The sequence below is a fragment of the Micropterus dolomieu genome, linkage group LG19, assembly GCF_021292245.1.
Source record: "Micropterus dolomieu isolate WLL.071019.BEF.003 ecotype Adirondacks linkage group LG19, ASM2129224v1, whole genome shotgun sequence".
NCBI classification, from domain to species: Eukaryota; Metazoa; Chordata; class Actinopteri; order Centrarchiformes; family Centrarchidae; genus Micropterus; species Micropterus dolomieu.
The window spans coordinates 26,717,459-26,732,820 of NC_060168.1; the positions used below are offsets into that span (position 1 = coordinate 26,717,459).

At 37.9% G+C, this 15,362-nt stretch overlaps 1 protein-coding gene across 3 annotated transcripts in view; it reads right to left on the reverse strand.

Annotated features, from left to right (window-relative positions):
• Positions 1-2,720: 2,720 nt before the first annotated feature.
• Positions 2,721-15,362, reverse strand: part of pdgfc (platelet derived growth factor c) — a 49,253-nt gene continuing 36,611 nt past the window's right edge. For 2 of the 3 annotated variants that reach the window (XM_046031629.1, XM_046031631.1), the window contains 3 exons: positions 6,887-7,094; positions 6,385-6,605; positions 2,721-3,865 (listed from right to left, as the gene is read on the reverse strand). In XM_046031629.1, the coding sequence (XP_045887585.1) occupies positions 3,752-3,865; positions 6,385-6,605; positions 6,887-7,094 (543 nt within the window). In that variant the 3' untranslated portion in view covers positions 2,721-3,751. The remainder of the gene's footprint in view (positions 3,866-6,384; positions 6,606-6,886; positions 7,095-15,362) is intronic. The other variant, XM_046031630.1, reaches the window with a different exon arrangement.

Sequence of the window (15,362 nt, forward strand, 5' to 3'; positions counted from 1 at the left end):
AAAGTAGTAATATTATGAGAATAAAGTTGCAATATTATGGGAATAAAGTAGTAATATTATGAGAATTTTTCACGTCTGTAACAAAATAGTCACGGATACATTAAAATGGATTTGTCTGAGCAGTAAAGGAACCACATAAGATAAAAAATGGTCAAACTTCCACACTGACCTGTCCAGTTATAGAAAAATGTCAGGGACAAATATTATATCTGTGCCGCACTGCACAGAGTTTGGATTTATTATTTTGTATTTCTGTAAAGAGGTAGGAGGCTCCAACTTTTCAGCCTTTCAGATATGCAGAGGAAAGGTCAAACCTGTAATGTATTAGAGGTTAGACCTATGATTTCATTCAACAAGTCTGTGTAGGAGGAGATGTTACAGCTGAGTTTGTTGTTCCTGTTGTAGAGAGGATTCATGCGTAGAGGAGGCAGGAAGAGACTGTCAGCCTTTGGACAGAGCAAGTGTCACACTCTAAAAGCATTAAAAGACTTTAGTCAGTGAGATTCTGTGAATTTTGTTATTTGTTAACACCTTTGGTGCTTAGTGTCTGCACTCTGTATTATGAACTGTACTGCACAGGACCAGTGCAGTTTGAATTTCTTGTTAGAAATGTTTCACCTCTTTTTGTTTAATATTCATGCTAGTTACTCAGGTTTTGGATTTTTTTGGGCAAAATGTTTTTGCGTGCACTTTAAGATTTTATTTTTTTAAATAAAAACGTTGATTCTTGGGTTAAGTAGAGACACTTAAATTGCACTATAGTGCTGTGGTCTAGTCTGACTGAGACTACTTTGGTTTGACAGTGAAGGAGACAAAGAGCAGAAGTGCAGGACTATAGTTGCACACATCCACACTCACGCATACACAAACACAAACTTACTTAGAGCCAGACCAACTCCCCATGCTGTGTCACACCTTGTGCCATCTTGAGGTTTCCTCTACAAAGACACACTGCACCGACAAAGGAAGCCAGTCTGTTTAATATTACAAAAACCACACTGAGAGCCGGTGGGTTTATGCAGTAGCATCTGGCGTCACCGCAGATGCCTGCCAGGGCGCACATTAGATCAGAATAATTGTCCAGGACAGCAGCGTGAGATGGACAAATGAGAACCTCCTCCTGAGTGACCTGATGGCCGAGGGGAGAATGAACAACACTGCTCAGTGTCTGATAAGGAGCTTGTGAAATCCAGAAAAAAAATAGATAAGGCTTAGGAAAAAAGTGCTTACTATTTAGGTTTAATGGTTTGCTTGCAATCCTACAAGTTCGAAATTACACAGTTACAAATATGGCGCAATGTGAGCCCCTTTAGTGTGATTTTGGTGCATTATTGAGGCACTGAAGAATCCCATCAGGACAAATCTGGATATTTAAGTGGGATGTGGCAACTTGGAAACATCATAAATTTTTTTCTTTGCAGATGATACTATGTAAGTTAAAACATTAAAACCTAATGGCCTGAATTCTGTACTGTAGATTATTAGGTGTGCACATTGCACAAATAAAACAATGGCAAAAAAAAGCTGTGCACACTCGTATCATCAAAAAACGGACAAAACATAGCCTACTTAACCATAGGAGAAACACAAAAAGCAAGGGCAACTGAACAAATTAACAAAATCTGAACAAGTCAGTAATTTCAGGCAGGCAAAACACTCTTATTCTGAAATGCTCCATGTGGGCGTAGCTGTGCACAGAGCGGAACGGGCCTACAGAAAGCTGTCATCAATAGTTGAAGCACACAGAATCACCCGTAAACAACGTAGGGCAGACTAAACTCTCCGCTGCTGAAACACTTTAGTGTGAGTTGACACCGGACATAATCGTGGCACAGCCGCTGCCCGTGTCAGTTCGCCTGATGCCATTATCCCAAATTTTCCTCAAATTTTGTTTATTGTTGTAAAATGTATACGCCCTGTGCCCACTCTGGTGAGTAGGGCCATAACAGGAGGCGTATGGCGCTTGTGACTGGTTAGCAAGTCTGTCACAAGGATGACAACGGAAAGAATTTGTAACTGCATGACTGTTTAAAACGGGTCAGATGTGTTGTATAATTAACCTACATTTTAATCACCATCTTCACAATTAGATATGTTCTTTCACATCGCAATTTGGATTTGAAAACGATTAATCGTTCAGCCCAGTTTTTGTATGTTTTACCCTAGTTGTGGATTTTCTGTAAAGTACTTGTAAACTGCAATTAGAGAGAAATACTGTTATTAAATCCCATTTATGTTGAAAGAAAATCTGATTAATAATTTAAGGCAACATACCCCATGTAAATTTATATCCTCCCCCACAGCTCATTCATTTAAACCTTATATACTTACTATGTAATGTTGCTGATTTTGCTAAGAGGAATATATTGCACATATGACTGTTACACTGGAGGGTTGGGTTCTTGAGTCACATTTCTCCAATGCTTTTCACCCTATTTGAATTGCAGAAAGATATACATTGAGCTTCTATACTTCACAGACAACCTCTCAAACTACTTTATTTAACAGTTGTTTTTTTTTATTTTTTTTTACAAATATTACCATCATTTCTGCCAGCGACATCTTTAAACTCATGTCCAGCAGTGGGAATCTTTGCTTTAGGACTAAGGTAAATGCAATGATTTGGAAATGGTTTTACTATTGTTAATTTAAAATCATCTTTTCTATCTTCTCTGTTGAGATTTTTCACTGTTAACCAGGCCCAAGTAATGGCCCTCCAATTAGAAATGGAAGAATTTATTTTTGATGTTCAGCACAATGAAAAACACATACAGTTATTGCAAAAGTAAAGATGAATAACTTTGGCATACAGAAAATGGAAAACATCCATGGCACAATGTAAAATGACTAACAATGAAAACTGGAGGCTAATACTACCGTACAGTGACACATGTAGCAAACAAGACATTTTGGACCTAAACTCCACTTTAATTAAACAAATAAATATTTAATATGAGCAATACGAAATGTAGCAAGAATTGCTTGACGCTAGGCATTCCTGAAGCAAGCAGATTTGACATTGCTGAGATGGGTCGAATGAAGAGTTGTAATGAACAACTGCTAACTGATTCTACATGTCCAAGTTCATCCTCTCCTTGAGAATCTTTGGTAGAAAAGTCACGATAGTACAGAAAAGAAATGTAAATGAAATATTTACACATAATACAGTCTTATTAGCAGGGCATTTCAGCGATGATATGGCTCTGTTTCACCACAAATTAAATCTGTGGTAAAAACAGAGAGGGGCAAAGGAAAACTGCTCATGAAAATGCACCTTTCTATGCCTTGATGGTAATAATTGAGGGGCAGGGGGAGCATGGCAACTGGAGCCAACTCACTTTTAAGTACATACTCTCCCATGTTCCAAGACAGTATCAGCCCATGCTGGCTGAACTTTAAAAAAGACCCCAAGAAGAGGCAAAATGCCTCACTGTTCTTATCTCTGAGGAGCTGAAGAATATAGTGTTCAGAGCACATAGGTAATAGTCCAAATCTGCTCCAGTTACTTTTTGTCTCTCTAAAATGCACTCAGAGTACAATATTAGTATTCCACAGCAGTCAAATCCATCCAGGAGATTTATTAGATTCCAGTCTGTTCTCGATAATCCAATTAGCGAAAGGACAACAGGATGAAGGGAGAATCTTGTTAGCTTCCAGTGGAAGTGGATGAGAAATAGAACATTGCATCAACGACAGAGGTTCATTCAACGTTCTGTGTGATTCCAGTGGCAGCTATTACACATGTCTGAGGTCAGTCCCAGTCATCTTTACACACACAGGCACACTCCTCATGGTGCTCCAAGGGAACATCAGTCATGGACTTCTGCAGGCCTCTGCCACCGCTTCGGTGTTTCAACAGCAGAACCTGTCAAAAATGAGGATGTTTTAGTTAACAGCTGGACATCAAACACTTCATTTAAAGCATGCTCAGTGGTTATGGTATTCAAAAATGAAACCAGTTTGTGTAAATACTTTTTGAAAACATTTGGTTTTGAGGATTCTTTTCACTGAAGGACAAAATTGACCGTTATGGCCCATTTCACAAAAAAAGATAATCTAATCAGATGCTTACATTTCTAGCTTACAAATCTAATTTCCCAAGCCATTCAGGTGACTGGCAATAAAATCCAAAGCCAAGTGTTAAACTGACAAAGAAATACAATTATTGTAGTATTTTGCACTGTAGTGTCAAGATTGCTTTTCTTAGAGCCCGGCATAAGGTAAAAATTCAATGTTTTTTTCATGACATTATCTTGTATGTAAAGTTGATATTTGGTCTAAGGTTAGTGCAAGGGTAAATATTAAACTGTACAGAGGGATCAATCAACATTGCCAATCCTAGTCTTTGTTGCCAGTGGGGGAAAAGCTCTAGATTCCTTTGAATATAGTAAACTGTGATAACCTGCTGTTTCCCTTTGTCTGAGATATCTTGTTAAAATGCGCTGTGATTTTGCAAGTTTCATAAAATCTGTACATTATGATGGTTTTTGTCATTGGATATTCTGCTACTGGTTGGGTTTCTTTGGATATCACTTTGCTCTGTTTTCTTAGAGCAGAGCAGAGGCTACTTTTTTTAACTGATTAAAGACCTAACCAAAGCTGGATTTTTAAAATCCAGTCTAAATGTAAAACCCATTTCAATATATACAGGTGCTGGTCATATAATTAGAATATCATCAAAAAAGTTGATTTATTTCAGTAATCCCATTCAAAAAGTGAAACTTGTATAATGTATACATTCATTCCACACAGACTGATATATTTCAAGTGTTCATTCATTTTAATTTTGATAATTATAACAACTAATGAAAACCCCAAAATCAGTAAAGTAAGTCTCAGAAAATTAGAATATTGTGAAAAGGTTCAATATTGAAGACACCTGGTGCCACACTCTAATCAGCTAATAAACTCAAAACACCTGCAAAGGCCTTTAAATGGTCTCTCAGTCTAGTTCTGTAGGCTACACAATCATGGGGAAGAGTGCTGACTTGACAGCTGTCCAAAAGACGACCACTGACACCTTGCACAAGGAGGGCAAGACACAAAAGGTCATTGCTAAAGAGGCTGGCTGTTCACAGAGCTCTGTGTCCAAGCACATTAATAGAGAGGCGAAGGGAAGGAAAAGAATGAAAATGAAAGAAAAAAATGTACAAGCAATAGGGATAACTGCACCCTGGAGAGGATTGTGAAACAAAAGCCATTCAAAAATGTGGGGGAGATTCACAAAGAGTGGACTGCAGCTGGAGTCAGTGCTTCAAGAACTACCATGCACAGATGTATGCAAGACATGGGTTTCAGCTGTCGCATTCCTTGTGTCAAGTCACTCTTGAACAAAACACAGCGTCAGAAGTGTCTCGCCTGGGCTAAAGACAAAAAGGACTGGACTGCTGCTGAGTGGTCCAAAGTTATGTTCTCTGATGAAAGTAAATGTTGCATTTCCTTTGGAAATCAAGGTCCCAGAGCCTGGAGGAAGAGAGGAGAGGCAGAGAATCCACGTTGCTTGAAGTCCAGTGTAAAGTTTCCACAGTCAGTGATGGTTTGGGGTGCCATGTCATCTGCTGGTGTTGGTCCACTGTGTTTTCTGAGGTCCAAGGTCAATGCAGCCGTCTACCAGGAAGTTTTAGAGCACTTCATGCTTCTTGCTGCTGACCAACTTTATGGAGATGCAGATTTAATTTTCCAACAGGACTTGGCACCTGCACACAGTGCCAAAGCTACCAGTACCTGGTTTAAGGACCATGGTATCCCTGTTCTTAATTGGCCAGCAAACTCGCCTGACCTTAACCCTATAGAAAATCTGTGGGGTATTGTGAAGAGGAAGATGCGATACGCCAGACCCAACAATGCAGAAGAGCCGAAGGCCACTGTCAGAGCAACCTGGGCTCTCATAACACCTGAGCAGTGCCACAGACTGATCGACTCCATGCCACGCCGCATTGCTGCAGTAATTCAGGCAAAAGCAGCCCCAACTTAGTATTGAGTGCTGTACGTGCTCATACTTTTCATGTTCATACTTTTCAGTTGGCCAACATTTCTAAAAATCCTTTTTTAGTATTGGTCTTAAGTAATATTCAAATTTTCGGGGAGATACTGAATTTGGGATTTTCATTAGTTTTCAGTTGTAATCATCACAATTAAATGAAATAAACATTTGAAATATATCAGTCTGTGTAATGAATATAATATCCAAGTTTCACTTTTTGAATGGAATTACTGAAATAAATCAACTTTTTGATGATATTCTGATTATATAACCAGCACCTGTATATAAATTTAACCTCTAAAATGTTTGATTCTAGCAATAATTAAAACTAGTATTAATTAAAATATTCAAATACTGTAAATAAATAACCCTAACCCTTTAATGATCAAATTGATATTTACTTCATGGTATTTCTTTGTGACCCTGGTGGGAACACACTGGCAGTCGTAGCAGCGGTGGGAGCAGCAGGCACAGTTTCCACCACAGCGTTTCACCAGGAGGCAGGTTGGCCAGAAAATGACATCTGTCCTCTTTAGCTCCTCACGCAAGGACACAGAGAAGTTGCGTGGAGTGCAGCTGTACAGTCGAACTTCCTCCCTTAATAGATTAAGATCAACTCCTCCTCAAAGACACAGAGAAGACATTATCAGAATCATTTTCTCTCGAAACAAACTTTGCAGTTCTCAATGTCAATGAAGGTTCTCAGTGATCCAGGTCATAGTTATCCAAAGAAGGTTAAAGTTAATGGCAACTGGACTTCGGTTTGCAGTTCTCACATGTTTTTATAACACAAATTACACTCTTAGTAGTAGTTTGAATTTATATTCAGTGGCATTTGTAAATTATTGTATCTCAACTTTTTAATTTAATTTAATTGTAATGTACATGTTAAAAATGTCCTACCTCTGGCTTTCTTATTATGGATAAAAGATTTCCCCAGCACATGCCATGTAGGTTTGTACAACTCCTCCATATCCACCTGCCATCGCTCTGGCTCCAGATACTTCATGACCTCTTCCACAGTGGTCAGCCCTGCCACAGCCTCTGACAACTCCTCAATACCCTGCAGGGATGGTGGGAGAACTTCAGGGACTTCGGGTTCTGATACACTCTGTAGGAATACCAGCAGATGAGATAGAGAGACACACATGAATGAAAAGTAATTTATTCAGTACATAGTATTTACCTATAGGGTTACAACAGGAAAATGAATGAGATGGTCCTGCTCTCATTAACTTCAACTTTTGATGGACCTGTTCACTGAAAAAGTTGGTAACACTTGATAACACAGCGATTTATTCATACAAAGAAATTACCCTGTAAATCAGGGCTGTCTTATAAAGTTTTACCGAAAAGTAAGTTAGTTAGTTATATATATATATATATATATATATATATGCTATAGCTTCCATACCCAAAACCACCTCATTGCACAAACTGCCTCAGGATTTTTACAGAGTAGCCATTTTCTGTGACATTTACTTTGCTCTAGGTACCGAAACAGTAAAATTACACAGAAGGAACAACTTTGTCAGCAGTGATAAGATGTGTTGTATTTCTACAATGTTAAAAACTGTTGAGGTGAAAAAAGGAGAGTTTGACTCTACAATAGTACATTTTATGTCCTTGTAAATGGGTTTAAATTGGGTTCAGGCTCATTAAATGCGACAGCGGTTTGGACTTGAATTGAGATAAACAGAAATCATGACAGTCTAGGTCAGATGAGGCCCAATTTAAACTTTATGTGTTGGACCTGGTAATGTGTGGAAGAGTTGTGACTAGAGCTGAAGAAATTTGGCAAAGCATTCCCAATCTGGACAATACATTGGAGCAACACTTTTCCATATGTACTGTGTATATATATATATTTTATATATTGTCCCCATCATTCATACAGTCCTGTTCATGGATTTATTTGTAGCTCTTTTCCAATGTGGCCATTTTGAGTCTTGTATAATGTCCATTTTTCAAATTTTAAGACAGAAGTAAGCTATCTTACAATATTAACCAAAAAGGTGGCCGATTTTGTCCCCACCACTTTTTGAAAGCATTTGTTAAAAATGTTCTGTATGGCTTGCAACCAGAAATGTTACATAACAAATGAAAATGATTTGAGACAAGTCAATTTGCACTTATTTATTTAACTTAAGTAAAAAAAAAAATCAAAGTACTAATTATAAAATGACCCCAAAATGCACACAAACCAGTCCTTTACTTCTTGACACAGTTTTTAGATTTTCAACTGCCACCTGAATTTTGTTTCCCTTTTACATAAATAAAATAATTTCCACCATAAATTATTGTAGGAAAGGAAATTGGTGCAGAAAATTTCATCAGAATGCAGGAAATTAAATGTTTAATGCATATATATTCATAAATTTCAGCAGTAATTGTTTTCTACAAAGCAATGCTAAAATATTTTCTTGTCTTCCAGATAGACTGTCTTCCTGCATATAACATATAACACACTTATATTAACTGGCTGGGAAAAAATAGGAAGGTCACCATACATCTGAACTCCAACGAGGTACGTATGACATTGACTATATCTGAAATTGTTCCATGCACTGAAGTTGAGAGGTAAATGTGAATTACGTTTTCAGACATGGCCACATTGCTGTCACCTTCTCCCATAGACGGTAGTGTTATTTGTTTTAAGCTCCCAGCCCTCCAGGCTACAGCATGCAGTCACAGAGAAGATTGATACCTGGGGTGTTGGTCTTCCCATGAGAGAGGAGGCTAATCTGTTAAACCTTTCAGTCCTGTAACGCTGCATTTGTCCAACATGTCAGCTTGCTGGTCCCTCTAATCTTATGTGACTGACATGTAAAAGGTAACATTGTGACAGCTGGGTCGTTAAGCTTTTGGTGAGGCAGAAATGTTTGAAAAGAATGTTTGAAAAAAATGATTCCAGGAATCTGTATCTTCCCTTTGATGACTTATAGGGGTTAATTAGAAAGGAATCCAGTGAGAAGATTGTGTTTTGATTCTTATTTACTACTTAAAGTTATCCATCAAATGGCTTATATATTTTATTGTAAGTAAAATTATTGTAATTACTGGAAGTGTTTTTTTCACATTACCTATATCAACCCCCAGTAGAGCCAACAGCAATATTTAAGACGGATATAGTCCTTTTTTCACCTCAAGTAGACAGAAGGCAAAGTACAGGCAATTAATCAGAAAAAACATAAGTGTTTTGGGATTTTTACACTGAATAATAGGTGTTACACAGGAAACAACCATAAGATTTATTGACTGCGTAAGTCCATGCAATAAACTCAAAATCCAAGTCACATTGGCGTAGACTTTAAAATAAGATGCCAGTGGTTTGACATGGCTGCACCACAGGCTACAAAAATACAGCTGATGCGCAGCTGTGCTCATGCCACAGATTTGACTCATTCTAATGAGGCTGCCTTCACAACCACTGAACATATCTTTGGTTTATTTGGCACCTACCGAGATAAACAGACACAAATGTGAAAAGAATATTTGTGGAAAAAGAACTGGTCATAAAGGCTCACAGAAATATAAGTAAGATTAAACTGAATAGTCATTTCTCTGAGCGGAGCTGTATTTCCAGAGAAAAGAGAAAAGATGTGATTCTTATTAGTTGAGCTTTGGAAGTAGATAAAAGCGTGGACTGGAAGCTATTAACAGCTTGTGAATGTTGACGGTGCAACACTCTCCCAATTAGCGACGCTCTGCAAGCTCAGCTTCAATTAGAGAAGCCAAGCAATCCTTCAGAGACACATCAAGATGGTGTAAATAAAGCTATGAGTAGCAGATGAGACCTCCCATTTAAGAAATTCATGAACAAAGTACTTAAATGGACCACCAAGTTCTAGCTGGCATGAATTCAAAGGAGTGTCCATGTGTCAAGTTTCACATCAAGGATTTTATGCATGAATACATACAGTATTGGATTGAATAAGTTGACAACAGTGTTGGGCAGTAACGCGTTACTGTAATATTATTATTTTTCCCAGTAACTAGTAGTGCAATGGATTTCTTTTGTAAAACAGTAATATTATTGCAGTTACTAATCCAAGTTGGCAGCGTTACTGCGTTACTGAACGCATCATCCTTTACATGAATGTGCGACTGTGCGGCAGCTGAGCAGCACTGGACTTTGTTGTTCATGTCCGCTGATAGCCAAAAACTAAAGGAAGAAAGGAGAACGAGGGAGAGAGGCGTTCTTTCCACAGTTGTAAGTAACTACTGCCATTATTGTCTGACAGTCTAAGATGCAAAGAACATTGTTGTCTATTGTAAACGCTTTCAACTGGGAACAATGATTCATTTAATTTATTGAAGCATCTGCTGAAGCAGCACAGCAACGTGACACATACACAAAGAAACTCCAGCAGCTACTGTCACTGATGCTTGGACTCGTTGGAGAGAGTGGCGTTAACGTAATGTTTTGTAAAAATACTGAATACTGCTCTTATAAACAGGCTACATGTGCAGAATGACAGTAGTTCAAAAGTCGGGTTTTACTAGCTTTATTTATTTATTTTTTTTAGCCAGTGGCATTATGTTAAATGTTTTGTAAAAAACATACTCCTTGCTGCTGTTATGAATATGATATTAGTTAATAAAGTCAGGAGCGACTGCTTTGTTTGGGGATGAAGAGGGGTGGTAGTGAAGTGTGATAATTATCAACGCTGACCGCTATTGATTTTCTATTTTATTGATTAATATTGATTATATGGGACAATTATCAATGCTGACTATTATTGATTTTCTATTTTATTGATTAATATTGATTATATGGAACAATTATCAACACTGACCGTTATTGATTTTATTTATTTTTTACTAGGTGTATTTAAAATCGTATTCATGCAGCATCTCCTCTCGCTCGCTCGCTACCTCCCTCTCTCTCTCTCATGAACACCGCTGCACAAACCTGTCCACAGTTAAAATATAGCTGAGATGGCTAACATTGTGTAGTTAAGAATTAGGTCTTCTGTATGTAAGACATTTTGCAGTATATAACAGAACAACATGATGTTACGCACATTTGGAGATACATTCCTTATTTCTACATGGCAGGGAAAATACAGGATTCTGATAACGATTTCAAACTATCTAGCACTAAATTACAGACTCTAAAAGCTCAAATTACAATTATTTGAACTTAGGAACAACTTGCTGTTGGAAATTTAGACTCAAGGTATAAAACTCAAACATATATTGGCATTTTATAGTCTTTAGTTGGCTTAAGAAAAGGAGTTAACTGATAGTTGCAGTTTATGTCAATCTTTTATGAAAATATATCTGAGCCAGCAGACCCAGGCAGGCTGAAAGTTGAAATTAGAGACTCAGTGTTTGTACGTTTGAACCAATGTTCCAAAATATGTGCAACTGTGAACATCACATCAATATGAGCAGTAACTAAACATTTACAGGCAGCAGCAGGGATATTTAATATGATTGCAGTGTATAACTGTTGTGTGTTTTGAAAAGAGCAGCTTTTAAATGGTAAAAGCTGAATGTGTTTTCATTCTCCCAGATGTCCTAAGACAGAATCAAAGGTGAAAGCTTGTAACATACCTCCTATTATTGTCAAACTCTCTGAACCCCCTGCCCCTCAAGAAATAACCTCATTTTCAAGCTGTGATTACCTCATTTCCAGCTCTCTTTGTTCTTTCACAGGACAACCACATGCTCTTATTTCTGGTAACTAAAATGACAGGTTCAGCTAACTATGTTGAGATGAAAATTCTGAAATAGCATCTTGGGAGAGCTCTGAAAAACAATATCTTCTCTTTTACATGGAGTCGCAAACCACTTCCTTGCACAAGAGAGCTTTGAGTAAGCAACAAGGTCGGTTGTCTGTGAAAAAAGTGTTATTTTCACTCACTAAATGCAACACACTGTAATTGAGGTTGGTGTAAAAACAGACTTCAATTTCATCATGCCAACGGTAAGTCTCCTGCATGGCATTGCTAGTCATTACCATCTGCTTTAACTAGAATTTTATTCCTTACTTCATAGCTCCCTCTATTCAAGTCCGTGTGAGTGAAACTCTCTTCACTCCATTAAAATAAACAAAGCTGGTTGAACAATCTTCTTGCCTGGGTAGCAGTGGACTTTAATTCTGAAATGGGACCTCACAGATACAATGATGTATGTTTTGTTTGCTCCTTTGACCCACCACTCAACACCCCTCACACGCCATTCAACACACTCTCTCTGTTCCATGTTTTAACAACCTCATTGCCTCGACCCTTTCACTTTTCCTAAAATCTTTTCCTGTGAATTACAGACCGGGTCTTATTTTTTTACCCCTTCCATTCGATGGAAGTGGTGGGGAGAAATTATTGCTTGTTTAAATATAAACTAAAGTGCTGGCCCCTGCGTGGCATGAGGTTCCAGTAGCTGTTGGTTGACCACAGAGGAAACACAGTGCTGCTGTTCAACCCTGAGGAAAGTTCAAAGGGAAGCCAGACTGAATGTGCAGAGGCCAAAGCTTCCCATTTCCCCACATGGTTTCCGCACCTTCTAGAGTTGGAAAATGAAAGACAAACCCGGGCTCTTGTTCCATCATATAGTTAGTGACAGACATTTGAACACCGCAGTTTCATTCTACTGCAAAATAGTTCAATTTGACTTTTAAATACCAAAACAACCACAGTTTTGTGGGGTGTTTTACTTTCAAATTAAAATATTTCACAACATCTCACGTTTTTTAAAGCTACAACATACAGCATAGAATTATATAATGTAGCTAACAAGATAAATGAGAGCTGGGTATGGAACTTCAAGAAATAAATTTCAAATGATACCCGACCTAATTATTAAGATGATTAATGTGTAAAACGACTACAAAACAACACCATAGAATGTACATGGTCCAATTTGAAGAATTTACAATAGCACAGGACTGCTGCTCAAATAAAAAAATCCAGTGAATATTGATCATGAGAGGACACTTTCCTCAGCTTCATGGATTTTGGTATTGAGTAACTGCTTTTAATAATGTCATTGGATGAATTCATCTCCATTAAATAAAACAAGGCCATGCTTGTGGCTTTAACATCACAAATTACTGCAGTCTATTTCATATCTTCCTTCCTAACATGAAAACGATCATTCCTGGAGAATTTTTCTCAGTAATTTAGCAGTCTGCAGTAATTCAGCTAAGTGTATTTACTACAGGGAGCAAGTAGGCTATATGTAATGATTGACTTTTCACTTTTAAGACATCTTTATCTTGATAAATACAGCTTTGATACTTTGCATGAGATGTTTTCAGCATATCAGTTAGTGCTGCTATCAACAATGGTGTTTTGGATTTTAAGGGCGAAGGCTGAATGCAATAATTACATGTATGAAGAATAAAAGAACAAAAAAGCTTTTGTTACAGAGAGAATATAGAGCACCCTCAGTGACCTCAGTTGCCTATTTGTGCTTGTCAGATTTCACAGTGCCGCTGGCCATTAGGGATTAATGAGGAGTGGAGCTGTTTACTTAAAGCAAGAGAAAAGAACTAAAACATGACAGGTTAAAACATGGCAGTCATCTCTTCAGTTTATCTCCAGGATTTTGTCAGGGCAACGAAGGGATTCTGTGTGTGTGTGTGGTCTAAAAAACAAGGACAGGACAAAAAAGCTGTGTGATTGTGTGTGTGTGGTCTAAAAAACAGGACAGGACAAAAAAGCAAGAAAGTGAAGAAGAATGAGCAATATTAACAGGATGGACCAAGATAAAGATGGCTAGAAGTACACAGACACAGAAGTATTTTCTAACACTAACACTTAGCATTTGTTGGAGGCAAAATTGCCCTATCTCACTGATGGAGTCAAAGAACAAGTAGCAATGTCCAGTGTGGACATTGTGTCTTGACCTCTGAATCACTGTCCACATTTTGTTCAACAATTCAACTGGGTCTTGACATCATAGATGGTTGCTCTCCTTAGTTTTGAAACAACTGACAAATCAGAGATTTGTAGACATGAATATGCATAGGGATGTCTTCTGATAGCTAGCTATATAAATGAAACATTAATGTCAGTTTTTACCATACACTGATTTATTTGTGGCGGCCTGCCACAATATCAAGGCTGGCTGCCACATTTTGATTTTCAATTGTTTTTTTTTTATATTTAAAATGGGTATACCCCGAGACCCGCAGGATAAGCGGTTGACGATGGATGGATGGATGGATGGATGGATGGAAAATGGGTATAATCGTAGACCCACTTTCTAAAAAGTTATTAGCAAGCACCTAAGGAGCATAGCTAATAAGGATAGCTATGTTAACGTTAGAATACAGCTGGGTTGTCAGATTAGCACGTTGTACATAGTTGCACTTCAATACCCCCCCTCCCCACCCCGCTTTCGTTCTGTGGGAATAGCCTAGCTTGCTGGCTAACGCCAACCAGTTGCCATATTGTTACTGTAACGGATATAAGGTTCTAACTAGAGCCACAAACCATTAGGAAACAAGGATTGCCATTAATTGTCTCTTTATTCATCCAGAGCATGGTTTCAGTCCTTTCATGTCATATCTTGTCGTGATGATTGCCATGGTTCTAAGTAACAAAGGATACAAGTTAAAATATGTCCACTGGGCTTTAGCAAAGCTGATGATGTATTGAATGAGCTTAAGCTTATGCTATCCACACACCCTTCATTTTATTGGATAAGTATCTGCCAAAAGTCTATAAGGTGAACGGAAAGAAAGATTAGTGATTATAATCTTTAGGAAAACACCAGTGAAGGGACCCCAGTCCTTGTTGTGTTTTGTTGCCAGAAATATATTTCAGTCCTAAATAACATGGATATCTTTGTGAAGTGGGGTACTATAAGAACACATAAAAGGGGTATTACTTTTGAACTACCATGGCGTGATGATAAAACTCAAACAGAAAATGAAACAGACGGACAGCAGGTTGACAATTCGCTACTGAAAAAGCACTTCTATCTCTTAATTCCGACTTTCATTTCAGGGGCTTGAATGAATCCCTCCAGGTCAAAGAACCTCTTTGTGAATGTGTAACCACTTATTTTCTCCATCTGAGTCTCAAGCAATGCTGTCAGCGACACTGAGACACCCCATCTGTCAGATTCATCTGACTGTATCCATAGATACAGTACTGGTTCAGAGGCTGTATGGTTTTATGTACAACAGTATAGAACATACCACTTTGGTTGTTTAAAAAGGGAAACAATACTAGTCACAGAAAATGAGAAAATCAGAGTTTGAAACCATTTGAATGGAATATATTTTGATTTGTTGTGTGCTGTCTAACGTTTTAGAACTAATAGGTAGGTAGATCTATTTTTGTAATGGTGACCATACCTTTACATTGGCAACTTGGTTGTACTCACCACAGTCATGACAGTTTTGTCTGTGTATAAGTGT